Source organism: Vigna umbellata, chromosome 1 (genome assembly GCF_029865625.1).
Source record: "Vigna umbellata cultivar VRB3 chromosome 1, Vumbellata_1.0, whole genome shotgun sequence".
Classification (NCBI taxonomy): domain Eukaryota; kingdom Viridiplantae; phylum Streptophyta; class Magnoliopsida; order Fabales; family Fabaceae; genus Vigna; species Vigna umbellata.
In genome coordinates, this window is record NC_142165.1 from 97,928,064 (window position 1) to 97,954,863 (window position 26,800).

Genomic DNA, 26,800 nt, shown 5'->3' on the forward strand with positions numbered 1-26,800 from the left:
CACTGATCAGCTTCGTCAGGAAGGCATTTCCCATCAAACTTTGCAGGACGATGCTGCAAGAAATTTTCCAAACTCCACTCAACCTGATGAGTAGTGTTTGAAGCAGATGCTCTTGGCGTACCCCTAGTAGCTGCAAGAATCTCCATCAGTTGCCTTTGGGTCGCTTCAGAATTAGCGCGAGCAGCTTCGAGATTTTGTGAATTAGTCGCGTTTTGCTGCATCAGAACAGCATTCTGCTCTTGTAGCCTTTCGATCACCGATTCCAACAATCTGGTGTTGTTGGGCACATCATGTTCATTGGTCTGTGGTGGAGGAGGAGGAAGTCTAGGTGCCATTGACTCTTTGGAACGAAGAAAAGAACGAACGTTAGTCCTGTTCAAAGAGTCGAAAATAACTCATTAAACGCAATTTAAGCACACAGCAAAAACACAGTGTACTCATAACCTACAGTGTCCTTAAAAGAACAAAACTGCTCTGATACCACTAATGTGACATCCCAAAAATACAGCATAAACCATAAAATCAGAAAATCACATTTAATAATATTTCAGTACAGTTTTCCAACTAAAACAAAACAACGCTCAAGGACGAACGTCCTTGAGTACAGTCTTACAATAATAACAAAACAGACGTGCAAAGCCGCACGTCTTCAGAGTTACAAATGAAAAAGCCGAACGTACACGAAACTTGACCGAATGGTTTACACAGCACAAATACCGAACGGTCTATCGGAATAAAATAACAAGACAAGATGGTCGAACGACCACTCTAATACTGGCTACATAACTGGCCGAGCGCCTCACTGCTCGGTCTTCACTTCGACATCAACCAGGTTCTCTTCATTCAGCGCCTCTTCCAAACGCTCGTCTCCCTCTGCTCACATCCACACGGATGATCATTGCAATGACAAGACGGACGTACAAGGACAATAGACAACACAAGGAAACGAAAGGGTAAGCTTACTTAATTTAACTCATGCATCAGTCATACAATTCATTACATAATTTATCACACATCAAGACATTATAACGCATGCACAAAATAAAACTCGACACGACTGACTGTCCGGACTGTATGAATTCTGCGTAGTTACAGGCGTTCGTGCACCCGGGTGGTGTTGTAACTGGCATTCTCATCAGCTGCCACCCGAGGTTAGTACGTCCGTCCAAAGTACCTCTAAGGACGACGACCTCCTGCCATTCCCACGCATGACGTGCGCCTCTACTTGAGGACGATCACTCACGGAATATCAGGATTGAACAGCCAGCATTAACTTCCCACAGTCATACTTTACGAATTTCAACATTTATCTGAGTCATTCCTACCTGGAACGCTCGTTCAATAATCATATTTTCATTTCATCTCGTATACTTTCCAAAATTACTATTCATCAATGAGTCGTCCCTAACTGGAACGCTCGTTCAAAAGTCACAATTTGCTTTCATATCATATATTCTCAACCTTTATAATTTCATATTTATTTTCATCATTTCTTTGTAGACTAAAAAAAAACGAACGTTCTGTCCCCAATAAGGCCGAGGACGAACGCTGTCAGCGAGACCCAAAACGACACTCGTTCGAATCAAAGTACGAACGACAGAATTTCAATGACGTACGGGAATACATATTATACTGTTCATTGGACGAACGTTATTACCTTGAGAATCAGTTAATGAACTGACGCTCGTGAATTTTAAATAAATGACCGAACGTGGCAAATCAGAAGTTGGACGTACGCTATTTCAATTAAACCGAACACCATTCAGAGCGAGCGCTCAGTATAAGACTGAACCCCATTTTATGACGAACGCTCGTTTCAAATCGGGGCAATTAGGACGAACGCTCGGTATAGACCGAACACAATTTAGAGCGAGCGCTCAGTGTAAGACCGAGCTTCATTTATAGCGAACGCTCAGTATAAGACCGAGCGTCAATAAGAGCGTACGTTCAGTGTGATATCGAACGCTTCCCAGTACGAACGTCAGGAGTGAGACCGAACGTTAAGTAACTTGAAGTAACAGTGCTTTGCCGAACGCTAAGAGCAAAGCATTTTAGTATGAGGACGTTCGTCCTCGACCAGGATTCTACCCAGATGACAGAATCCTATTTTTCATTATGTTTGCCAAGAAAACCGAACGGTCAGTGACCGTCTCAGTAACGAACGTATCAAATTGTGGAAATGAAAAGGGTAGAAATTTATCAAAGGACACTCAAATACAAACAGTGCTTGGCCGAACGCTCAAGCACATCATTTTTACAAAAGGACGCTCGTTCTCAACAAGATTTTCATTCAAATGGGAGAATTGAGATTTCAACCATATTACTAAGAAAAACCGAACGGTCAATGACCGTTCAGTACGAACGTACATACTCATGGGAAGATCATTTTCAAATCCAGTTATGTTCCAGTTCATTTCTCATCATACAGTTTCATAGTTTCATTCATTCATGTCATGGTATATTTCACAGTCCTCATCAAATCCATATCATCAAACATTCATTTATTTCATTTCACCACATCAACGAACGTTCATGCATACTAGTCAGAGTAAACATAATACATCATACCCATACAGCCAAATAACGAACGTTCATACCATTCATACATCACGCATTACTTTTATGCAGTAAAATAACGAACGTGCAAATAGCATACATCAAACCAGTTAAATTAAATAAGCTTCCCTTACCCGGAAATGACGAACGTTCGCAGACGCACACAATTACACCTTTCCACTATAAATCCCCCGCTCGTCAACGCTCGTCCAAACCAAGCTACAATGGATGAACGCATGAGCAACGCATAAGCGAACGCTCGTCAGGCTAAGGAAAAACGAACGTTCAAAACAAAGTGGACGAACGTTCAATTCGTCTCAATTTGGACGAACGTCCAATTTGAAACCAAATTGGACGAACGCGATTCTGCAGATTCTGCAGAATCATAGGTTTTCCAGAAAACCAGAAAAACCTCCATTTTTAACTTTAAAGCTTTTGGATTTCTACAAAAACAGTGAGATTAACTAATCAAAACGAAAATTCTAGCACTCCTTACCTCTTGAAGACTTCCTTTGTGAATTCTTTGAGTCTATCTCCTCCAAAACTTCAAAAGTTCTCCACTTCTCCTCTTTCCCAGAACTTTCAGCAAGAACTTCTCCTCTCTCACAAAAATTTGGCAGCAATCCTTTCCCCTCCCAGCAGACCCATAGCTTCCCTTTTTAACTGATGTACGTTTGGCAAGTGTACCAATCGTAATTGTAGTAACAAAATATCGTCCTCAAGGATTGAATGAGTTGAGTACTAGTTTACTAATTTACTTAATTTTGAGCAACAAAGATTGTCAAGTAGAATGATGAACATAAACAAGTGATGGAAATTCAAATAGTATAAACAATGTTAGAGAATTGATTTCATACCTTTTCATATAATTTCCTCCCCTTTTCAATCGATGTGTAAATTATAATTATCCACTTGAGTTTATTTAGAGCTTGTTTACCCCTAATCCCTTAGTAGGCAAACGTATCCCTTGAATTTGAATCCCCAATCCCTTAGGCCAATTACAAATTCAACAAGATCATGAAGAACAATCATATCTCAATTCAAACTAACTAGTCCTGCCCAATTTCCCAATTGTGACAGCATCTAATCTGTTCTATTTATAAACGCAAGCAATTCCCAATCTCCCAACTGTGAAACTGCTCATAGAATAGACATTAAAACATAAATAGAACACTGGGATAATTATAATGAACTTAACATCAATTGAAAAAGGTTCAGAAAATATAATCTAAAGTACTACATCAATCCACTAACAAAAGGAAATTTAGTTCTGCATAATGTAAGAGAAGTCCTAAAGCAAAAGTCTGAAAAAAACTACAGAAGAAGACCAAGATCCAGAAGAAAGCTTTGTTGTACGTGAATCCTTTTTGTCTCCCCCTCCCACGTGTTTTCCCTCTCTCCCATCATTTCCACAATTTCCTCCTTTTTAGGAGAGTGGTTTTCCTTTAATTTAATCTCTTTAAATCAGTCATAAAAGAGATCACTAACTGCTCAATAACTGCTCCTGGAAACTTTCACAGCCCATGGAAAATTCCCCACTCTGCCTGTGTTCTTCTCTGCTTTAATTATGTTTTCTTACGTGAATCCACAGATTACTCCACAGGTTGTGGAAACTTTCACAGCACAGTTGTTGAACTTTCTGGATTCATCTTGGTATCTTGTACATCAATTCTTCCCAAATTGTGATTTTGGCACTTAGAATCATCAATCTACAATAAAAACACAAAATGCCAATGTATGATCCGAAACAAAGATAAGCCATGACTAAATCCTTCAATGAATGCAATTATGCATGCAAATGACCTAAACTAAGACATGAATGCAATTACATTTACTCACACATCAAAATACCCCATGCTTAAACGTTTGCTTGTCCTCAAGCAAAGAAAATTCAACTAACACAGAATGATTATGCACACAGAATGATATAAAACCTAAATGGAAACATACCATCTCTTTTCAAGTTCAGTTCAAACAATGATATTCCTCCAGCCCATACTTCACAAAATTTCAAGCATAATGACTAACTTATTGGGACCTTAAGTGCAATTACTGAATTGAGGTATCACACAAGACATTAAGGCAGATAATATTTGACATTGAAGTGTCCTGAAAAAGATTTTCTATTAAGTTCCTCACTTAGAAAACACTTACCTGTCAACTAAGCATGGATCTTCCACTTGCCACACTCAGTCTCAAAGGAGTGTCTCTTCCCCAGTAACATATAGTCTCAAAGGGGTGTCAATTTATTCCCTCAATTTATTGTTTTGTTTTTGTTTTTGTTTTTTTTTTTTTTTGTTATATATATATAAACTTTGACAGACAATTCTCCAGTAACCAAGTGCAGTGAGTGTCACCATAGAAACCTAACAGAAAATATTTTCTATCTTTTCCCCAAATATTATCTTCCATTAGTATCTTAGTGTCAAATCACACTGTGTAGTGTGTGAAGTTTCCCAACAAGCAATCAGAAATCTATTCACAATGTGCTTAGAAAATATCATTGTTTAGAACATAGAACTCAGAGCTAAGATGATACATTTGCAGTGAAACATTAGATGCAACATGCAAATGCGAACAATGTAAGATACAATGTAAGATGTCATGCATACAAAATATTTACATGGTCCCCAATGTATGGAAAGTAAAAAAAAAAAATACAGGGGGTTAGAACTCACAAGATTAATGATGACTAGAGTTGAGCTTGGTGAGAACTTCTTGTAAGAGTTGTTCCTCCTTCGGCTGATGAAGAATTTGATTGTCCCTAAATTGGATGAACTCCTGATAATGTAGGAGTTGTTGTGCTTCGAGTTCAGTAAGGGACTGCTGGATATGAGCATTAGTGTCAACCGCTTTTTTTTTTTTTTTTTTTTTTTTTTTTTTTTTTTGAAGAATAAATCAAGGAAATTCAGTTTCATCGGCACACTGTGATGCCATGAATGAGACACTGGTCCTCCATCTTCACTCTTGTGTAAATCTTCTATTCCTCTAGTGGAATTGAATATTGGCTCCAGCACTTCCAATTGATGAGCACACTTCACCACCTCTTCATTAATTTCTCTTTTCAACTCCTTTGCTTCCATTCCTGACAGTAGAGTTCTCTCTAATGGATTCTGCTTTACATGGAAATTTATCTCCTTCAACACAAGAGACTCAAGTATTTCAGCTTTGAAACAGTCCTCTCTGTCAAGTTTGTGCTTCACTGCTTCAGTCATAGAAAATGTGACTTTTTCATCTGCCACTCTTAACATCAATTGCCCTTGTTCTACATCTATCAATGCTCTTCCTGTTGCTAAGAATGGTCTTCCCAATATAATTGGGACTTTAGCATCTTCTTCCATGTCAAGAACCACAAAATCAGCTGGGAAATAGAATTTATCCACCTTCACTAGAACATCTTCCACAATTCCATAAGGATAAGTCATTGATCGGTCTGCCAATTGTAAAGTTATCATAGTGGGCTTTACTTCACCAATACCCAGCCTTTTAAAAATGGACAAAGGCATCAAATTGATACTTGCTCCAAGGTCACATAATGCTTTACCCACAGTTATGTTTCCAATCTCACATGGAATGACAAAGCTTCCTGGGTCTTTCAACTTTGGAGGCAATTTTTGTTGAATTATTGCACTGCACTCCTCTGTGAGCATAATTGTTTCATCTTCTTGAAGCTTCCTTTTCTTTAACAGCAAGTCTTTCATGAATTTAGCATAACTTGGCATTTGCTCTAATGCTTCGGCAAATGGAATATTAATGTGGAGCTTCTTAAAAACATCAAGAAATCTTGCAAATTGCTTGGCTTGTTCTTGCTTCTTCAACCTTTGAGGGAATGGAATTGTAGGGACATACTCACGCATCTTTTTCTCACTCTCTTGATTTTTTTCTCCCTCGTCCTTCTCCTCACATTTTCTCTCAATTTCTTTTTCAGCACTCTCTTCTACTATTTCATCAACTCTTTTCTTTTTCTCTCTCTCCATCTCACTCCTTTTTTCATTCTCTAACACTCTTCCACTCCTCAATTGAATTGCCTTGCATTGTTCCCTTGGGTTTGGTATTGTGTCACTAGGGAATGTACCAGGAGATCTCTCTGAGAGTTGTCTTGAAAGCTGTCCAATCTGGTTCTCCAAATTTCTGATTGAAGCTTCCTGGTTCTTGAAATTAGTCCTTGTCTCATTCATGAAATTTGAAGTCTGGTCCACAAAGGTAGAAGTTTGCATTGTTAACTTCTCTAATGCACTTTCCAACGTAGACATCTTGTTCCCTTGATTGCTTGGTTGAGCTTGATATTGATATGGAGGCCTTGGCAGGTTAGATTGGATTGGATTACTCCAAGGTCTAGGTTGTTGGGGCCTCCAATTTGCATTAAAGTTGGTAGAAAATTGATTTTGTTGTTGTCCCACTGCATTTACTTGTACCTCTTGGTGAGTGGCCTGACATTCACCATTTTGATGCATTCCTCCACAAAAATCACACCCTGGAGATCTAGTATTCACATTATTCGCTTGCATATTTCCCATCTTCTGAGTCAAATCTGTAATCTGCTGTGTTAACAACTTGTTTTGGGCTAAGATAGCATCCAATGTATTAACCTCCAACACACCAGCTTTTCTATTTTGACGGTCAAACTGCATATTCACTGTGTTGTTTGCCATTAATTCTAAAGTCTCCAAAGCTTCCTCTGGTGTTTTCAAAATGAATGATCCTCCACTTGCTGCATCCAACATTGTCTTATAAGTGGGTGAAAGACCATTATAGAAAGTCTGCACTTGCAACCATTCAGGTAAAGCATGATGTGGACACTTCCTCATTAGTTCCTTATATCTTTCCCATGCCTCATATAAGGATTCATTGTCTTGCTGCACGAAGGAGGTGATCTCATTCCTCATTTTCGCTGATTTGGAAGGAGGGAAGTATTTGATTACAAATTTTGTAGCCATATCCTCCCATGTAGAAATACTTCCTTGAGGTAGTGATTGAAGCCAGCTTTTAGCCTTATCCCGTAGTGAAAACGGAAAAAGCCTCAAACGAATTGCATCATCTGAAACTCCATTATACTTCAAAGTATCACAGATTGCCAGAAAATTCTCCAGGTGAGAATTAGGATCTTCTGAAACTGCACCTCCAAATTGATTCTGTTGAATGACTTGTAACAAGGCAGGCTTGATTTCAAAATTATTGGCTTGAATAGGAGGTCTCACAATGCTTCCTTGATAACCATTAGGATCTGGCATAGAATAATCACGTATAGTCTTTCTAGGATTTTTTTCTTCTGCCATTGTTGATGTCTCCTCTTCTTGCTCAATTCGTCTCTGTTCCTTTCTTCTTTCTCGCTTTCTTCTTCTTGCACTACTTCTGTTGCTTCGTGCTGTGCGTTCAATTTCTGAATCAAAAAGTAGATCTTCCGGAGCAACAGTACCTCGCATAAACAACTTAAAGACACAAAAACACTGCACAAAAATTATACGTTACTAAAAACAAATAAAAACTCAAATCTTAAGCTAATTAGATCACTAATATCAACTAAAATCAATCCCCGGCAACGGCGCCAGAAACTTGATGTACGTTTGGCAAGTGTACCAATCGTAATTGTAGTAACAAAATATCGTCCTCAAGGATTGAATGAGTTGAGTACTAGTTTACTAATTTACTTAATTTTGAGCAACAAAGATTGTCAAGTAGAATGATGAACATAAACAAGTGATGGAAATTCAAATAGTATAAACAATGTTAGAGAATTGATTTCATACCTTTTCATATAATTTCCTCCCCTTTTCAATCGATGTGTAAATTATAATTATCCACTTGAGTTTATTTAGAGCTTGTTTACCCCTAATCCCTTAGTAGGCAAACGTATCCCTTGAATTTGAATCCCCAATCCCTTAGGCCAATTACAAATTCAACAAGATCATGAAGAACAATCATATCTCAATTCAAACTAACTAGTCCTGCCCAATTTCCCAATTGTGACAGCATCTAATCTGTTCTATTTATAAACGCAAGCAATTCCCAATCTCCCAACTGTGAAACTGCTCATAGAATAGACATTAAAACATAAATAGAACACTGGGATAATTATAATGAACTTAACATCAATTGAAAAAGGTTCAGAAAATATAATCTAAAGTACTACATCAATCCACTAACAAAAGGAAATTTAGTTCTGCATAATGTAAGAGAAGTCCTAAAGCAAAAGTCTGAAAAAAACTACAGAAGAAGACCAAGATCCAGAAGAAAGCTTTGTTGTACGTGAATCCTTTTTGTCTCCCCCTCCCACGTGTTTTCCCTCTCTCCCATCATTTCCACAATTTCCTCCTTTTTAGGAGAGTGGTTTTCCTTTAATTTAATCTCTTTAAATCAGTCATAAAAGAGATCACTAACTGCTCAATAACTGCTCCTGGAAACTTTCACAGCCCATGGAAAATTCCCCACTCTGCCTGTGTTCTTCTCTGCTTTAATTATGTTTTCTTACGTGAATCCACAGATTACTCCACAGGTTGTGGAAACTTTCACAGCACAGTTGTTGAACTTTCTGGATTCATCTTGGTATCTTGTACATCAATTCTTCCCAAATTGTGATTTTGGCACTTAGAATCATCAATCTACAATAAAAACACAAAATGCCAATGTATGATCCGAAACAAAGATAAGCCATGACTAAATCCTTCAATGAATGCAATTATGCATGCAAATGACCTAAACTAAGACATGAATGCAATTACATTTACTCACACATCATTAACTTCCCAAACTCTTCCCTCTTCCCCTCTTCTTCTCTTTCCTTTTCTTGTTTGCTTTTGGTTTTGTTTTCAAAGGGGGAAGCAACGTTCGCTGTCCCTTTGTGGCAGCGCACGTTCCTTCCTCCCCGTTATCTTTTTGTTTTTTTTTTTTTTTGTTTTTGTTTTTTTTTTTTTTTTTTTAGGCCTGACACTAATACACAGTCATCATAATTACAATTGACATAGATGATTTCATGTTATTTCTTATTACTTAAAATGTTTTTAATAAATACTATTTTTTTACATTATTATTTTATATTACAAAATTTCACATTTTATAATATGTGAATATAAGTAAGCAACACACGTCACTAGAAATTAAATTGAGATATGTAAAAATTTTGAATACTCAAAAATTCAATAAATTAGAAATATCTAAATTTACAAAAAATCTAAAATTTAACTAAATCTTTTATTATTAGTTCTATATATTAATTTTCTTACTATTATTATAGATAAAATATAACGTCATATCTAGTTGTTATTTTGATGATAGATCTTATTTTAAGATTTAAAGCAAATTTTGTTAGTTTTATAATTGAAATTTTATTTGATCTTTAATGGTACAAAAATATAAAAATTATTTTTCTTTAGATTCTGAGACGCTGTTTTCGCTTATTTTATTATCCCAAAGCATCATACAATAATTCAACTGCAAAATCAAGCTATTCATTCACTACTTCAATCAAAATTCAATGTATCGACTTCACTTGCACCGTTGGATGAAGGAAAAGCAGCTAAAGAAATTGTTGAGGGATCTATATTAATTAGAAATATAACTAAATTATAATATACAGCAAACTACAATTTTCTCCCCTCCTTTTTTCGATTTACACTTTATGCAATTGAATCAAGAATTGAATTATTTTAAGCAATTGAAATTTTAGATTCAATCCATAGATTCAAGTCAACGCATGTTTGGATTATGTTTCAGCGACATGCATCCAATTTTTTCTTGTGCTGGAAGAAAGGTAGTTGACAGTGAGGGAACATGAGGGAAAGCAGTATTTGGAGAGGGTCTTCGAACAAATGGTGGTGCATCTAGACATTGGCAAAGATTGTCGAAACAGTAGTGATTGAACTGAAAAATTTAAATAATTGGTAGAATCAATTAAACGGAAGATACTATATTGATTACTTTTAAATAATTGTAATAAAAAGGAACTAAATCTAAAAAGATTAACAAATAAAAGAAAAAAAAATACTAAACCATTAATAAAATATTGAGACTGATTTTGAAATTTTATTTGATGAATTTCCATTTGAGGTTCAGTTGGTTTGGATTTTATCTATAATAAACCACAACTGAATATCCACTTTTTGTTTTCACGATTTTTTGGACTTACTTATGCTCAACTGATAAAAACTACTCACCACTGAAGGTCTTTGCCGCTTCTGTTATGTTGAGAACATTTGCACGAGTCAAACAATCTGCATTGTAGAAGTCACTGTTGTCGTTCGAGATTGAAGATAAGTGTTTCCTCTTCAGCGCCAACGTCAGTTCCGCAGTAAACCTACGTTGGGTTTCTCTTAATCTGAAGGAGACGGTGACGAAAAATCTCCCAATTTAAACACACCTCAACGTGACATGATTACACCATTACACGAGATGACAAAATATGGTTGTTAATAAAATGCTCAAACAAGGAAAGTTTCGCTCAAATTGACAAGATTGGAGCCTTGCATTGCATCAAAACATGAGTGCCCGCCACGCACTATCCCCTCCTAGCTTCAATAGTGTATTCAAGTTTTTCCTGTAAAATAAAATCCGGTCAAAATAAATTTATTCAAAAATTGAAAAGTAGTATTTATATAAATAATTATCTATAATTTTTAGAACCTTTTAACTATGAAATTAATATTAAAATGTAATTTTCATTAATAAGGACTTGTATAAACAAATCCTATCAGAGAAGAGTGTATCCAATCTAAAATTGTCAGGTAAGCGCCACATGCATCCAGAAGAGCTTATCATTACAGTTTCTTGACATCGCTATCAAGTTAGTCAAATTGGACTAGTCATTCATTCTATGGTCCAATGTGCCACATCTAGATCCTGAAATCCCTCTTCGTTCATTTTAATAGATGAGTCAGACGAACCTAACACAATCAATGCACAGATTCCAAATTCCATATTCATTCCAAACTTAAAAAATTGAAACAACTTATCAATGTTCTCTATTTCCCCCCACTTTTTCTGTTTCCATTAAATTACAATTGTATACCATGTAACCACCGCTCCCCCCCAAAAATGACAACCGGGACAAACATCACTCACCAATCCCACATCTCAAGACAAATAAAAGATACAACACCCATTTTAATTTCTTCCGGCCAACACAACAGATCATGCAGGGGCAAATTCTCCTGAAAAATTGGAGAATGATAATAGATAAAAAAAATAAAATATAACAGATAGATAATACACAACCAACTAGCCTAGCTAACAGACAGGACCTAAACAAAATGGCCCTCCCTATCACAGGCATTTACCAATCGTCTATGATACATTCACCATGTTCAACTCAAGCGGTCTCAAAGCTTCTTGAACTATTTCCTGAACTGATCTGTTACGTCGGCAAACATCTGAGAGCTCTTCAACAGGAACGGTAAGCCCATTAGTATCACCTCCGGATGCTGCATCAGAAAGAGCTTTTAGGAATCTTGATCGCTCCACATCTGTAACAGCTGTCGACGGAATTAATAAAACACTCTTTTTAGCCCATTCCAGCGCTTGCATCCCATATGATCGAGTTAATGCCAGTAGCGTATAAGATACCTGAGGAAGGAGCAGGTGTACAAAAGTTAAAAACGATATTGAAACTACATCGCGTCAAAAGTGAACATATGCAAATAGAGCCGGTCAACGTTGCATGAAAAAAAGAAAAATTACCACGTCCACTCGAGATTTTGGAAGTGCTCCCGTTAATGAAGCAACCAAAATTCTGGTGATGCTGGCACCTCGAGGAATAATTACACTGTCTCTTATTGGTATAAATTGCTCCCCCACAGAAGAATTCGCAAGATCAAAAATATCAGCCAAGAAATGCAATATGGAATTGGAAGCCTCCCTACAGAGAGAAACAGCAAAAAAGGGTAAAAACAATCACACTAAATAAAAGTGAGCCATTGAGCAGAGTGAAAATTAGTTACAACAGGATTTTTTGCCTCTCAAAATTAAATAATATACAAAAGGATCATGAATACACACAACACACTTTTCCAAGAATGGATGATGCTTTCAATTTTTTTTAGTGAGAGAGAAAGACTATACCTATGCTGTACTGTGATGCCAATCATAGAGCAATCAACCAAAGAAGGAAAAACAGATGAGGGAATAAACAGTTGAGGACAATAGCGAATACACCTTGATGCCAACAAGAAACAATCATCGGCAATATCAGGACGGGCTGTGAATTCCTGCAGCAAAAAATACAAATCAGACATTAAAAAACTATCAAGAGATTTGAAAGGAAGTGCGACAGAAAAGTCACTTAAATCACCTGAATATTTGTGAGAAGACGTGTTGTATGTTGAAAAAGCGCCTCAATCAAACTTTTCAGGTAGTCAGCACAAGACGGATCAGAACCAAATATCTGAAATGCAAGACACCAACCACCAAAGTTATGGCAAACAAGTTCATTGACCACACCATGAAGAGGAACGATTTTGTACAACCTATAGTTGATGATGGGATAATTAGGTTATATCTACCAATATTTTCACAAAATAAGTCAATTTATCAGGAAAAATCCAGGGGAGTAATTAGTTCAGGAAGCAAGGACCACAAATAAGAAAGCATATACACGTAGAAGGGCACATGGAAATAGGTAAAGTTCGTTTTTCTTCATCCTATATAAGTAGAAAAAGAAACAGGGGGAATAAGGAAAAGTCATCGGAAAAGCATTTCCAATCACCCATATGTTCACACGTAACATAGCACAGCTGTTTGGACTCTGTTATTTTGTCTACATACCATGTTCTTCCTTCACACTTCGGTCTATATTTTTCTTAATTGGTCTGGTTTTGCCCCAGGTTCTTTGCTTTGTCTTTACACATCTACTTCAATTTGTTTTTATTTGAGTATCAATGTCAATAGAATAAAGTATTATCATCTATGACCATACCAACATTCACTATCCTGCTATGGTATTTTCCGGCTTCGCCACACCACACCCTGGTCAGGGACTGATAACCATGCAGTCGTGTTTACCCAGGATAAAAAGGATCTTTCTGTAAAGTCGAGATGTATTTCTAATACCAACATCCACTATCCTTCTTTGGTATTATTTTCCAGCTTGGCCACACCACACCCAGGTCAACGACTGATAACCATACACTCATCTTCACCCAGGAATCTTCGTTTGTAGTCAAAATATATTTCTAACAGCATTTTTTGTATGCAGACTCGTTCATATAACAACAAAATTACTAACACGCACATCAATTGAGCTAAAACCATATTACTTTTGGCAATATTTGGTTATTAGGAGCGGCCAGTGCCATGGAAACATACGAGTACCTTTATAACTTCACTTGAGAGATAAAGAAAGCATGGTTGGTGGTGCTGCCTGTATAGACTCTGAATCTCTTCCAGCATAGCACCAATTGTGAGCCCCATGAATCTTCCAGAAGTTCTGACCTAGAAACAACGGATAGAATAATGCCACATGACATTCAATAATACAAACATGGCTAATTACATGTCAGCAGAAACACATTATAAACATAGTGTGATGCAATCCGATGAAAACTAAGGATGAAAACATGACAGAGTGCAAATGGACTCTACCAACTGATGCCATTAAAATAATTTTCTTCACATTGACAAAGTGCAAATGGAGCTGAGTTAATTATTTAGCTTACTGCATATTTACATGCTCGGCAGAGAGATTCCATTGTTCTCATGTCCCAAGCACGACTGGGCATAAATGTCATCATAAAGATGTCTTAGACAAGAAATCTTCAAAATATAAAAGAAAGAAAATGAAGCAAAGAAAAAGAAGGGATGATAGTCGCATAAGAAATTAGGGACAACTTACAGATCAAAGATAGCCTTAAACATAGGCCATAGCCGTTGAATAGCATCTGCCACAACTTGAGGATGATTTACATATCTAAAAGCAGATTCAGTCGCGTGTTGAGTATTGCAATAAATTGAGATTAAAAAAAGGGTGGTGCTTGGGGCACTAAGACAACATCTATTAATTAGGGAACACACCTAAAGATGTAAGCAAATCTATCAATGTGAACTGTTAACTGACGAGAAGGTCTTTTACTCAAGCTTTCTGGACCTAGAGAAATAGCTTCCTGGTGCAGCAAAATATGAAATACAAAGCAAAGTAATCAAAAGATAATTTTATAACTGAAAAATCCCTGCAAATTGAACACTAACCTGTAAAGGAGTTATGACTGGTATGCATAACGCCTCAAGAGCTCTCTTAGCATCATCTGCAGGAAGTTCAGTAACTACCATACTGCAAGGAAATCGAAGATGTCCAAATCAATAGCTATCATTAAAAAGGTTGAAACAAATCAAACAATCCAAGATGTTAAAGTTTAAAGTAACCAAACGACCTTAATGCTTCAACCAGATGCAACGAGTCTTCAGCAGGAACTTTGAAACTATCTTCTCCATTAACTGTCTTATTGTAGATGTGGAACAAACCCTCTAAGCATCCACAAAGCTTTTTGCGGCAATCTGATATCAGAAAAAATTAATAAAGATTATTCACATCAAATAATAAAAACTTTGTAAATCACCAACTCGCCACCTCCAGCAAGAGAAGAGCTCTTTGAGCTTGGAGGCGTTTTTATTTAAAAAAGTGAGAACAGATATGATTGAATTATTGACAACACAATCATAGACTGTTATTATATCAAGAACCCGATTAAGCTGTTGGGTTGAGAATTATTAAAGGCTTTATATCTAAACAAAATCACAAATCCAAGGAAAGAATAATTATTCAATCCATAAAATACTGTTTCAATTAATAGGTCAAAGAAAAAATAATAGAATTAATTAAAACAAAATATCCCGTTCTCCACTTCAAATATTTTCCATTTTATTCATCTTCCGAAAAATTCTAAGAATTATAGCTGTTACTAGGTAACAAAAAAGTAAAATTAGGTTCCTGCAACACTTTATTGAAAAAAATAAATGCTTGCTTAACCAAGCTCATATCATAAAAACAAGAGTGTTTTCATCACCGTGTATGAAAATGACCAAAACAATGCTCTCCATGTAACACTTCATAATCAACCACAAAGTTCAGAAGCTTATTTGTTATATCATTGAAGGTAGACTGCCTAATCTTTTCCATGTCTGCACTGAACATTACTGTAACTCACCAAGCTAACTCTTCACCATTCCAAAAGATAAAAAGAAAGAACACAAATATACTCCAAGAGTAGTTGACTATACCATCACAAATGTGTCTAAATGCCAAAGCAGCAGCAGCTGCACAATCTTCAGATGTACCCATGCCATTCATTAGGATATCTAAAACCGATGGCAGTACAGACAGTCCACAAGACGCCGAATCAAGCCATTTTGAATAAGCTCCAATAGTTAAACACACTGGAAATAAAGCAACAAGACATGAAACGCATTTTACTAGTCAGGAAAAACATTGAAATAGAAAATTAGAAGGAGCGGGAACTAAAAAGTTCAGCAGGAAGAGAAATAAATAATACTTTTTGAAAAAAGGCAGTATAGACTTTACCTGTCTGAAGTAGTTGGGGTTGATGAGGAAGTTTCGGAAGCAAGGCCATGATCTGTATGAAGGCAAAAACAATTACTTAAGGACTTGAAAAAGAATGAAGTAGACAGTAATATTGTACTAGCCAATGAAATATGGGAAGCGAGGAAAATTTGAAACACTAGAGGTAGGGGAAACAGGTTTTGAGGGGAATAGTACGCATAGAAAAAATGTACTTCATAGAAGATCAAGTCTTTAGAGATGAACAATTTAACACCTGAAGAATATCTTACAAAAATAAACGAAATCAAATGTGAGTTGGTCTAGATAAAGGAGGTGGGTGCAACCCAGCATAAGAAAGTGATAATCCAAGAGGAAAGTCAATAATGACCCAGGTTATTTACAATATATAAATCGCGAACACTCAGGTTCTTTGCACTAAGATATCCACAAAAGGATTTAAGTACAGATAGAAAATCATCTGCGTAGACAAAAGGCTATAAAATTAAGGAAGTATTTTATAATGGATTAAAAGAAATTATTTGTAATATTTAGCAGGATAAAAACTATATAATACTTATTATTACAAATTTAAGAGTAGAGGCATACCTGAGGCATTACTTCTGCTTCAACAACTGACACATAATTTGATATAGCCCGAATACAAAATAAAGCAGCCTCAGCTGGTCGCCATTCCTTGTGTTCATTACTACCATGACCAGATACAGCCTAAACAGGGTGATAAGGCAGTTCAGAAAAAGTGAAAAGGTTTGGGAAATAACATTCATTTATTATTTAAACAAAAAGCACACATAAGCAGAAAAACATGGCCAACAGCAACAGCGTACTTACTGATAATGAAGTTAATAAGAGACCCAAAAAAGTTTTGAACGAAACTTATGGTAAAATTAGATTATACACAGGTTATTTACCACCACTACAAGAACATTATTTTGACAATAATGAAAGCACATTTAAATTAATCGCTCGCACCTCAAGCAGTTTCAAGTAAAGAATTTTAAGTGTTGCATCGCCACCAAGTACTGATGATGCATCTGTCAATACATCTGCAACAGCTGAAACAAAAAATTCCAGTCAGAAATATCATCTAATTCTGGTTGAAATACATGCATTAAGAAAGAATTAACCATCCGTAAACCATAATTAAATTACATTTAAATCATAAAAGTTGTACAGCATAGTATTTCAGGGCCATGGTCCCACAAAAACAAAATCATCACTAACTAAAATATTCAAAAAGACAGAAAAACATTAGATTTTAAAAGTAAATTGTTGTAATAATAGCATGTAGCCAACAGAAAAAGTGAGCATCCATTACTTCCATACAAAGGAAGAATTTTCAATAAGTCTTCAACACTAAACCTATTCCCTATTTTCGCTCAATGCAAACCCATGAAATTGTTTGAAATCACATTTCATGTTTCGAACTATACTGTAGTCATTTAACTTGTTTCACTATCAGCGTAGTTGTTCCTGATTTCCTGCATACGAGGAAATCCGGAACACAGGCAATCATTTTGACACTTCAACAAATCTGTCACCAAATATAACAAATTGTGAGAAAATGAAAAAAATTTCTAAACGTATTTGTATCTTTACAACTCACCAGTTGGAATTATTTGTTTATATTAAAACAGTAATGAGTTTTTAACATTTAAACCATTTTGAAATATAGTTCATGGTTACTGTTTTGGGCACAAGAATATGCAAGGGAGAAAAGAAAGAATCCAAGAGAAGTAGAAGAGGAAAGAGATTTTGGGATCAGCATGTGAAGTGAGGCCACCATATACGACATAAATAATGTCAAGTGTGATAAATGAGGTTGTCAAAGTAATGAACGGCTTTTTTTTTTTTTACGTTGTCATCTGAATAGCTTTACTTTGTAGCTTCTCTCCTAAACATCTAAAATGTAAATCAATCTAATGCACAATAATACATGATTAATAAAAGAGGAAAAATAAGCAGATACATCACAAGCACACCAACCCATTACCATATTTGGTCTGCTTAAATTCCTTAAGATCCTCGTATGAAAGGTCTTGATAATCTTCAGGATACTGAACCCGAAAGATAACCTATAAAAATCCATGATAAATGGAAGATAAGAATACTACTGGTATTCAGTCATGTCTTGAAATAAGAAGTGTTATGAATGAGTGACAAGCATTCAATCATATATTTTTCATAACGAAACAAGAATGTTAATGTTGCGAACAATTATGTAAATAAGTAACAAATCATATAATATTTTATTGTATACATATAATTACAAGCTGATATTAAGGTAACACAGACGGGAGCTGGAAACCATCCACTGCTGAGGGTATTTGACAGTTTCAGAGGAAATTTTTAGTTCCAACTTCTCACCAGTGATACAAGTGACTCATATGCAGGACGGAAAACCTGCAGCCTTCTATTTCTCTCAGCTTCAATGCAAGCTTCATTACCATATGAAATATAGGACTCCCTGTCAGATTATATAATAATCATATTTCTGGTTAAAGCAGTGTCAAGTAAACAGGTTTTATTTGAATAAACTTCTCCATAAACATTTCTAGGGAAAAAAAAGAAAAGAAAAATAAAGTTACTTCATAAACCAAATTTAATCATCTCCCGAAAATGCTTATAGAGAAATTTACCTAAACAAACCCGAAAGGACAAAAAATCACCTTTTGGTCAAGTTTAACTGAAGACTATGCCAAAAGTTAAAAGTCATAGAAGCAATATCATATTCAGAATGTGAAGCAACTTCCAACAATGCATGCACTATTAGCATTGATTCATCTGAACCTGGAAAATTCAGTTAAGACAATCCATACGCAATAAGTTCAACACAACCAAAAAGCATAACAAACTTGCTAAGACATCAAAATTATTTACATGGTGCACGAGAAAGCACCAATTCTTCTTTTAAAGAGAAACCAACGAAGTTTATGACTATGTACAAGTACCAGTTGCAATCAGTTCCACGTATGAATCACCCATGTCTGCAAATAACCTAGCAATCGCCTTCACATCTTCCTCATCCTAAAAAATAAGACTTGTAAGAAGTGTAGTATGCAACTGTCCCTAAAATATCACATTATCAGATACAATCGATGAAACACTGTCATCAGAAAAAAAAAAACAATCATTTTTTAGGCCCATGGTCAATCAAATAGTATACAGTCTAGAACTGAAATCCTTAAAAAGAATTTTGGAACAATATTTTATTGGTTTACTTGAAAAAGATTAATCTGAATAAGAGAAGATTTTTATTCAATTCATTAATTTGAAACACTACATCAGCCTCTATATAGAGAAGTCTAATCCTAAAGTAAAGATTAGAAAGAGATATCTAGAAACTTCTAACCGCTTCTAACAACACACTTAATATCCTACTGTAGGTTATTAACTAAATACTTATCATTCCTAGCTTGCATGAGATTATGAAATCGTTGAATAGAAAGACCTTTTGTTAATAGACCTACTAAGCTGAAGCCCGGATGGGACACAAGAGGCAGTGATAAGGCCACTATCCAGTGTCAATTTTTTTTATTGTTTAGTCCTATCATGCTGAACTAAATTGTGAGCAATGTTATTAGCTTATTTATAATCACAATAAAGAGTTATAGATTCTTAAAAATTCTCAAGATCATTCTGAATAATTCTCAGCCATAAAAATTCACACCCCATGTGCCACCACAAAAAAATACACCTCTGCACCAGACCTTGCATCAACATTTTGTTTTTTACTTCTCCAAGTCTCCAAAATTCCATCCAAGAACGTGCAATATCCTGAGGTGGATTTCCTACATGTGACGGACCTTGCATATTTTGCATCAGTGTACATATCCATTTTTTAATTTTCATTCTTCTTGAATAATAATCCCCTTCTTAGACTTGTCTTCGAATATACAAGGATTTTGTTACTACAATTTATTAACTATAGTTTCTTCTGAATCAACAGGTTTAATATTGAAATGATGCTTTTTAAACTCTTACAACCTATAATATATATATATGTGTGTGTGTGTGTATGTTAACTTACACTCTATTTTTAGGAGTACGCTAGCAAGTTATAACTACAATTTTCTTTAAATACAACCAAGGTGCAACTTGCTATCTTCTTTTGAAAAAACAAATGAAAATTGTAGCAAATGCATATAGGGTTAGCTAACTTACACATACTTTTTTTTTTTTAAAAGTTAGCAAACTACAACTGCAAATTCTTTAAATACACTCAAGGTGTAACTTCCAAAGTTGTTCCTAAAAATCAAATGGGTGTAACTTATATATGTATGTACGTATGTGTATACACACACACACACAAGGCTGGCATGATTCCCTAGGTATTTGGTAATCACAGCATGCCTCTAAAACAATAGCTCATACTCCCAATCAACTAAATCAGCACCACAACACCGTTGCAAACAAAAAACTAGCAGCTTAAATTTCACATTACTTTTGACTATAGTCAAGTAAATGCCAGAGAGAACAGAATCCATAATACCACAAAGAAAAAATGTCCAAGTGTGCTTTGGAATAGGTCAATCTCTCATGCCCCAACACATGGAGATGGTATATTAATAAAGTATAAAGTATTTACCTTTGTCGAATCACTAAGCTGGGCTTTAAGATTCATAACTTGAGGTACAATGACTTGAATTAAGGGCATATTTGCAGAAACACCATCAATATTGCCTGCTGCCGTGTAATGTATTAACTCGGAAATCACTGCAAAATAGCATTCCCACAAGAGAAAGAATATTATGTTGCGAAATTAAAAATACAAGGAAAGCAACACCATGACTAAATCCCAGGTGACAATATAAAAGGAACAACAACAGAAATAATCAAATGGAGGTAATATTATTTAAACTTAAGTGAGCAAATAAATAGCTATAAATTTCTATTATCTTGTAAGCACTTTGTTATAATTGATGGATTATGGAACAGTGAAAATATTGATATAATGATAATATTACATAAACACTAACCTACACTACGTGTAATGCTATTCTAGGATAAGTACTAGTGTAATACAATCATAGCACAATGAAATGTGTTTGACACATTGTAAAGAGAACAAATGATAATAAAAGTAAATACTATAGAGCATTAGCAGATGTTTAGTACACATAACTAATAGTAAAGTAAAATATAGTCAAAGCTTCTCATCCCACCATAATCATATAAAACTAGTCTCCCAATACCTTATATAGGATTACAATATGCATTCCAATTCCCATATTTCCCACTATACGCATCCCCAGCTATCACATTCAGCACTTCCCAACCAACAGCATTTCCTTGCACATGAATCATGATCATGAACCAGTTGCAGCAGATGAATGTGTTTTCTCCTTTTATACATCTTAGGAGAAATACTCAAAGGAAGTGGAAATATGACACCACCAAATGCCAGTATATTTCACCAAGACAAAAAGGAAGGCAAATGTAGAATCCTTGATGGAAAGCTCATCATGAAGATTTAAAACTCTCTACCATTTGACTCTTCCACTTTTCTGGTCATAATGTAATCAATTTGGTCATTAAAGATTTTAGAACTGGAATCAAACCAGGGTCAAGGAAGAACCAGTTCATTTTAAAATTTTATCAAGCTGCACAGAAGAGTTTCCAACAAAAAAATCGAGCTCAAAGGGAATGTAAGTGCATGCCAGTGGTTTTTTCCACTACTGAACTTCCTCCATTGCTAAAATTTACTTTCGTAAGAACTTTTACCTCTTCCATGGAAGAAGACAAGTATTTTTACTTGAAAGGATTAATATGAAAGAAAGAAGACTTTTATTCAATTGATTAATTTTAAACAGTAATCAGCCTCTACACATAGAGAACTCTAACCCTATAGTAATAATTACAGAGAGATCTGTAGAATATTCTAACAACTTCTAACAGTACACTTAATATCCTACTAACAAGAACTTTTATTTTAAATTCCAGAATATTATATGCAAAGCAACATTTTTGCTGGTAGATATTATGTATTTAACCATTTCATTTAGGATAGTATATGAGTGTCTCGGCTTTTAAAGTTAGATTGACAATGAGGCCATGTCATGCCTCCTTATAAGAACAATACTCCTAAAAGTTAAGGCTATAATATACTAACAATAATTAATATTAATGTATAATAGCATTAAACTATGTACCCATTCTAGCTAGTTCATATACATTAAATTTTCCAGCTTGTCTTTTGGAAAATAAAAAGGGTGGTCAGGGTTGCAGTAGATCAGTACTGCACTTGCAAAATCATCTAAAACCCATAATAAAATTTTATATTTATTGATCCTACAATCGTATTCTTAGCATATCTACATCTATCATAATGTGTGCCAAGAGGGATCAGACATGAAACGTGTGTATATCAATAGTTGTATAATATCACTTTGACATTCACTAATTTCTTTTTTCTCAAGGGTTGGTAAAAACGCAGTATAAAGTATTACATGCATGATTGGGACATATAACAACAAACAAACAAAATGTAAGATGAATGTCTCCCAATTAACTTGTTATACCATTTACAGATGCTTCTGAAAGTAACTCGGAATTCAAGCTTGATAATGCTGTGAGAACTAGCGGATGAGAGCTCAGAACTGATCCCGGAATCCTGGAGGACAAAAAATTCATCAGCCAATTGAATCAAATACTTTTTCCTCACTTGAGAATATATAACTAAGATAGTTCACCAATGTTTCACCAGGTTGTAATAAACAGCGACAAAATACCCAAGCCTCTTCATTTAATTTATGAATGCAAAACTAAAACGCATTACCCTGCCCTTTTAGATACGCTACGCACACATTCTATCATTTTCACTTAATATAAAAGTCTATATATGTAGAACTCGGATAAAATAGCAAATCCTTCTGCAATTCCTTCGTGGAAAGCCAACAAATTAAAACACATGCATACATAGAGATAAAGAAATACCAGTAAATCTTAAACTGGGGACAACAGCTTTCATGTTAATACGATAAAATCTTACTCTCAATCATTGTGTTTAAACGAGTCTTCCATTAAACAATTACAACTAATAAAACATTTGATAACAAAAATTAGAAGCAAGCCTAAGCAGAGAAACTTAATACCCATGCTTTAAGCGAAGCCACGAAGCAAAGGCCTCTAGAACCTGGAAATTGTAACATAAAAATATCACCATAAGAACCTTAGCTCAAAATACCTCACAAGTACTACATCTTGAACAGTAAGTGATGATGAAAATGTATTGCTCACCTGCTCCTTAAGTTCAGAAATAGTCAAACAAGCTGTCAATATATTAAGAGCAACTTCCATTTGAGATGTAAGCTCTTTTTCAAATTGGCGTCGCCTTTCTGGGCGTGCTGCTATCTTATAATTTAATACTTCCTGCATATAACGATAAAATATGTGAAAGGGCATAATATGCAACCCAAACATTCAAATTGTTAACAAAACTTACTATAATTAAAATATTTTGTAAAAAACATATATAGAAGAATGCATGACCAGTATGAAATTATGATAAATACTAAATAAACAACAATATCCAAATCCGACAAAGCAGCAACTTCACAAATTATAACAACTTAACATTTAGTCATTCAAAGTTCAGACATATGTCAAATTAATAAGATGAAAAGACCACACATGTTCCTTCTTCACCACTGATGTCAGCTAGTATACCTCTGGTAGAACTGTAAGTAACTCCAAGAATCCCGGTATATATTCTGGATGGGAATCCATCTCATCCCTAAGCCATTTGACTATACCACCATCCCCCCAGTCTTCTGCAGGGACGTGCACTGCCAAGGCAGCCACTGCAATGCTAATCTACAGGTGCAGCTCATTTTGAACCAAACGGGAACATTAAATTTCCATATAAAAAGAACACTGACAAAAAACAAACAACAAATAAGACAGAAAGGTTTAAGGGACGTTTATATCGCACCTGTGTTCTGACTTTTGGAGGACCCTTGTGGAACTTTTTCAGCAATGTCTGTATTAAAAAAACTATCAAAATTAAATCATATAAAGTACTGTTTCTACTTGAACGTCTGTGTGGTCATGGATGGGAGTCCATAAACCAATCAATTTTACCCAGGACATGTGACAAAACAAAAGGATATATGCAATCCTTTGAACTGAGAATAAATCACGCATTCAAAATCTTAAATAAACACCATAGGAAAAGCACCAAAACTACACAGACCCTCACTCACATTCAATGAGTCACGCAGTGGCCGAAAAGCTGTGGAAGGGAGTTCCTCAAAGTCCCTTTGTACCTAAACCATACCAAAAACAAGTACTCAAAACACAAGAAGAAGAAGAAAACCTCAGGGCAAGTATTTTGCATTCAGAAACCAACATCCAACATTCTTATGAACTTCACATCAACAGGAAGTAGAAGAACAATGAAATCACCTTGCTTCTCAAGGTCTGAGAACAAAATATTAAGGTTTCTAGATTGCTACTGGGATCATGAAGTAAATTATCAGCCACCTGCAGAGATCAAAGTAAGAAACATTTGTGCGGTAAGTTTGAAATGTTGTCCCTGCTTCTAATCATAGAGCTCACAATTCAAACAAATAAAGCAAAAAGTCTATTTGTCCTCAAAGAGACACGGAAATAGAAACATTCAATGGACACAACTAAACTCTCAGAGAAGTTCATAGTTAAAGAACCAACTACAATCATCAAATCAAATACCGGAAACGAAAAGCAACAACAGGACAATTATCTAGTCATTCAGAGAAATCAAATCGGGGCACAAGACCGAGAGAAAGACAAATCCAGGACCAAAGTAAATGAATTGAGGAAACAAATAACGGATTAAAGAGAGAACCTGCCAGGCATCCAAAGTTCTTTGGAAATCTTGGAGATAGCGATCGGCTTGCATGCGCACCGCATCATCAGGGTGATGGTACAGTGCATTTAGGGCTTCCTTCACAGTGTTCTGAAGGTCCATACTGAAATCGAAACCAAACAATAATCAAATCGAATAGGTGGCGCCGATGGAGAAAGAGGAACCAGAGTGCAATCTTTCTCAATATCTCTCTTCTGATTTATGAGAAATTTTTCAATTTGGAGCTCTGCTCTGGCACTACGTTTGAAAGGAGAGAGTAAGGTTTGTTGATAAAGCGACGAAAGGGGTTTTTGGCGCCCGGTGAGAAAGGGTTGGAGTCTTGCTTGCTTTGAGGGGTTTGATCAATCGTTGATCAGCGATCCTGGACGAAATTACTCTCTCAGCCGTTTGATTCATTGACGCTTAGGTCAACTTACATGTCCTGCACTTTTGGCCAAAGGTTAAAATGTCTGTGATCTGGACACGTGGCTGTAATTATTTAAATTGGAGACATGGCCCAATGTAAACTGTGTGAATCCTTCTTCAACCGCGGTTGTTGTTTGTGTTTTTTTTCACCTATGGTTTTTTCACTTCTTTCGCATTTTCTTTGAACTTAACTTTGATGGCAACAACTTAATCAGTGTTATTTTGTATCAGTTTAAATATATTTTGCCTTTTTCTATTTATGTTTAAAATTTTGATACTTTGGGTTACAAATTTTAAATTAAATAAATATAGTTATTCTTAGTGCAAGTTCATCTTATTTTTAAAAGACACATAATAGATGAAGATGAAGGAAGAAAGGAATTAAAATAATCAGACGTGATAGAAACAATAATCATTTTAATACAATTAGTTAAAAAAAATTGAGGAGCCAAATGTGTTAGTGATAATATTTAAATTATTTATATTGTTTCACACATTATTACTTAAATATATCATGTACACTGATTGTTAAACATGTTTTATGCAAGCAAGAATGATGTTTTTTCATTTTTAGAGTTTTGAGATCAAAATGTATCAAAGTTTTAAATAAAAATAATCTCTATTTTAATTTCACGTCAAAATAAATTTCTAAAAACATATTTAACACTTTGTATTTTAGTTTGACAGTTCAATAAAGTTTAAAAATGTTTTTGAATCCAAAAATTATGTTAAGATTACATTTTATAATATTCTATCACACATAATAATCTCACATCACTTAGAATTCAAAGTTAAACACAGATTAAATATTTATTTTTTCTTCCACCCTCTAAGGTGCCTTTGAGAATAAAATCGTGATGGAATTTCACGTTCTAAACTAGACAATACCTCATATGTATCGTGATATGTCCTAAGATGTATTTTGAAGACAAAATAGTAACCACACTCTAAAGTAGATAATACCTCATATATATGGTGATTGACCCTAAATTCCTTTAAAGACAAAAGCGTAACAGAGTTCCATATTCCAAAATCATTTTTGGGAAAGTTGGGCTTAACTTCAGATGGTGAAGTCGTTGTTGTCCTAATCGTTGAACTCAATCCATTTATGCGTTTTTCATGAATAATAATGACAATTACTTTCATCACTATTCAAAGTTGAGACTCAAGCTTATCGATTGGCCAAATAGGATCATTTTCCTATTGTGGAAATTTTGATTCTTTGACCTCCATATCCACATCGTCATCAAGCAAGCCAATCACCATGCACAACCGTATTATGTATCCTTTTGAGTTTACGACAATGACACACCTTGACGATTGACAAAGCCATGGGCGTCTAGTGATGTGCGCAACTTCTCTTGTCATTGCGGTCATTCTTTTAATCTCTGCAACATGATGTGTGAAGCCTCTCTTGCATTACCATCATTCTCTTAATCTATACAAACAGTATGTTGGCGCTGATGTTTCTGATAATGTCGTTGGCATTGAAG

General features: G+C 35.3%; 2 protein-coding genes, 1 long non-coding RNA gene and 1 other non-coding gene across 6 annotated transcripts; 1 reads left to right on the plus strand and 3 right to left on the minus strand.

Moving 5' to 3' along the window:
- Positions 1-447: 447 nt before the first annotated feature.
- LOC148206947 (uncharacterized) lies at positions 448-3,214 on the minus strand. The gene is made up of 3 exons (XR_015786646.1): positions 3,053-3,214; positions 2,691-2,775; positions 448-873 (listed from the first exon to the last, which is right to left on the minus strand). It is a non-coding gene; the product is annotated as an uncharacterized LOC148206947 (long non-coding RNA).
- Positions 3,215-4,172: 958 nt separating this feature from the next.
- Positions 4,173-7,979, minus strand: LOC148206948 (uncharacterized). The gene is made up of 2 exons (XM_088109194.1): positions 5,235-7,979; positions 4,173-4,265 (listed from the first exon to the last, which is right to left on the minus strand). The coding sequence occupies exons 1-2, from the start codon at positions 7,977-7,979 to the stop codon at positions 4,173-4,175; spliced, it is 2,838 nt and encodes a 945-aa protein (XP_087965320.1).
- LOC148206949 (small nucleolar RNA R71) lies at positions 7,339-7,445 on the plus strand. The gene has a single exon (XR_015783968.1). It is a non-coding gene; the product is annotated as a small nucleolar RNA R71 (small nucleolar RNA).
- A 2,000-nt stretch (positions 7,980-9,979) lies between the features above and the next one.
- On the minus strand, positions 9,980-25,207 carry MOS14 (ARM repeat superfamily protein). 3 transcript variants are annotated; one of them, XR_007028506.2, is made up of 29 exons: positions 24,882-25,207; positions 24,461-24,538; positions 24,259-24,321; positions 23,988-24,035; positions 23,723-23,869; positions 23,294-23,425; positions 23,149-23,189; positions 22,576-22,667; positions 20,643-20,770; positions 19,006-19,081; positions 18,724-18,844; positions 18,422-18,521; positions 18,048-18,129; positions 17,027-17,109; positions 16,643-16,762; positions 16,058-16,109; positions 15,757-15,912; positions 14,910-15,033; positions 14,728-14,809; positions 14,554-14,642; positions 14,375-14,449; positions 14,199-14,253; positions 13,855-13,974; positions 12,836-12,928; positions 12,607-12,752; positions 12,226-12,403; positions 11,826-12,111; positions 10,707-11,086; positions 9,980-10,413 (listed from the first exon to the last, which is right to left on the minus strand). XR_007028506.2 is itself a non-coding variant. In XM_047309404.2 (28 exons), exons 1-27 carry the CDS (start codon positions 25,002-25,004, stop codon positions 11,833-11,835), a joined length of 2,883 nt encoding a protein of 960 aa, XP_047165360.1. In that variant the 5' UTR covers positions 25,005-25,207; the 3' UTR covers positions 10,545-11,086; positions 11,826-11,832. The 3 variants fall into 3 exon arrangements, 2 of the variants coding, with proteins under 2 accessions (XP_047165360.1, XP_087961142.1); XM_047309404.2 differs by lacking the exon at positions 9,980-10,413 and having other exon boundaries at positions 10,545-11,086; XM_088105016.1 differs by lacking the exons at positions 9,980-10,413; positions 10,707-11,086 and having other exon boundaries at positions 11,452-12,111.
- Between the last annotated feature and the right edge of the window lie 1,593 nt (positions 25,208-26,800).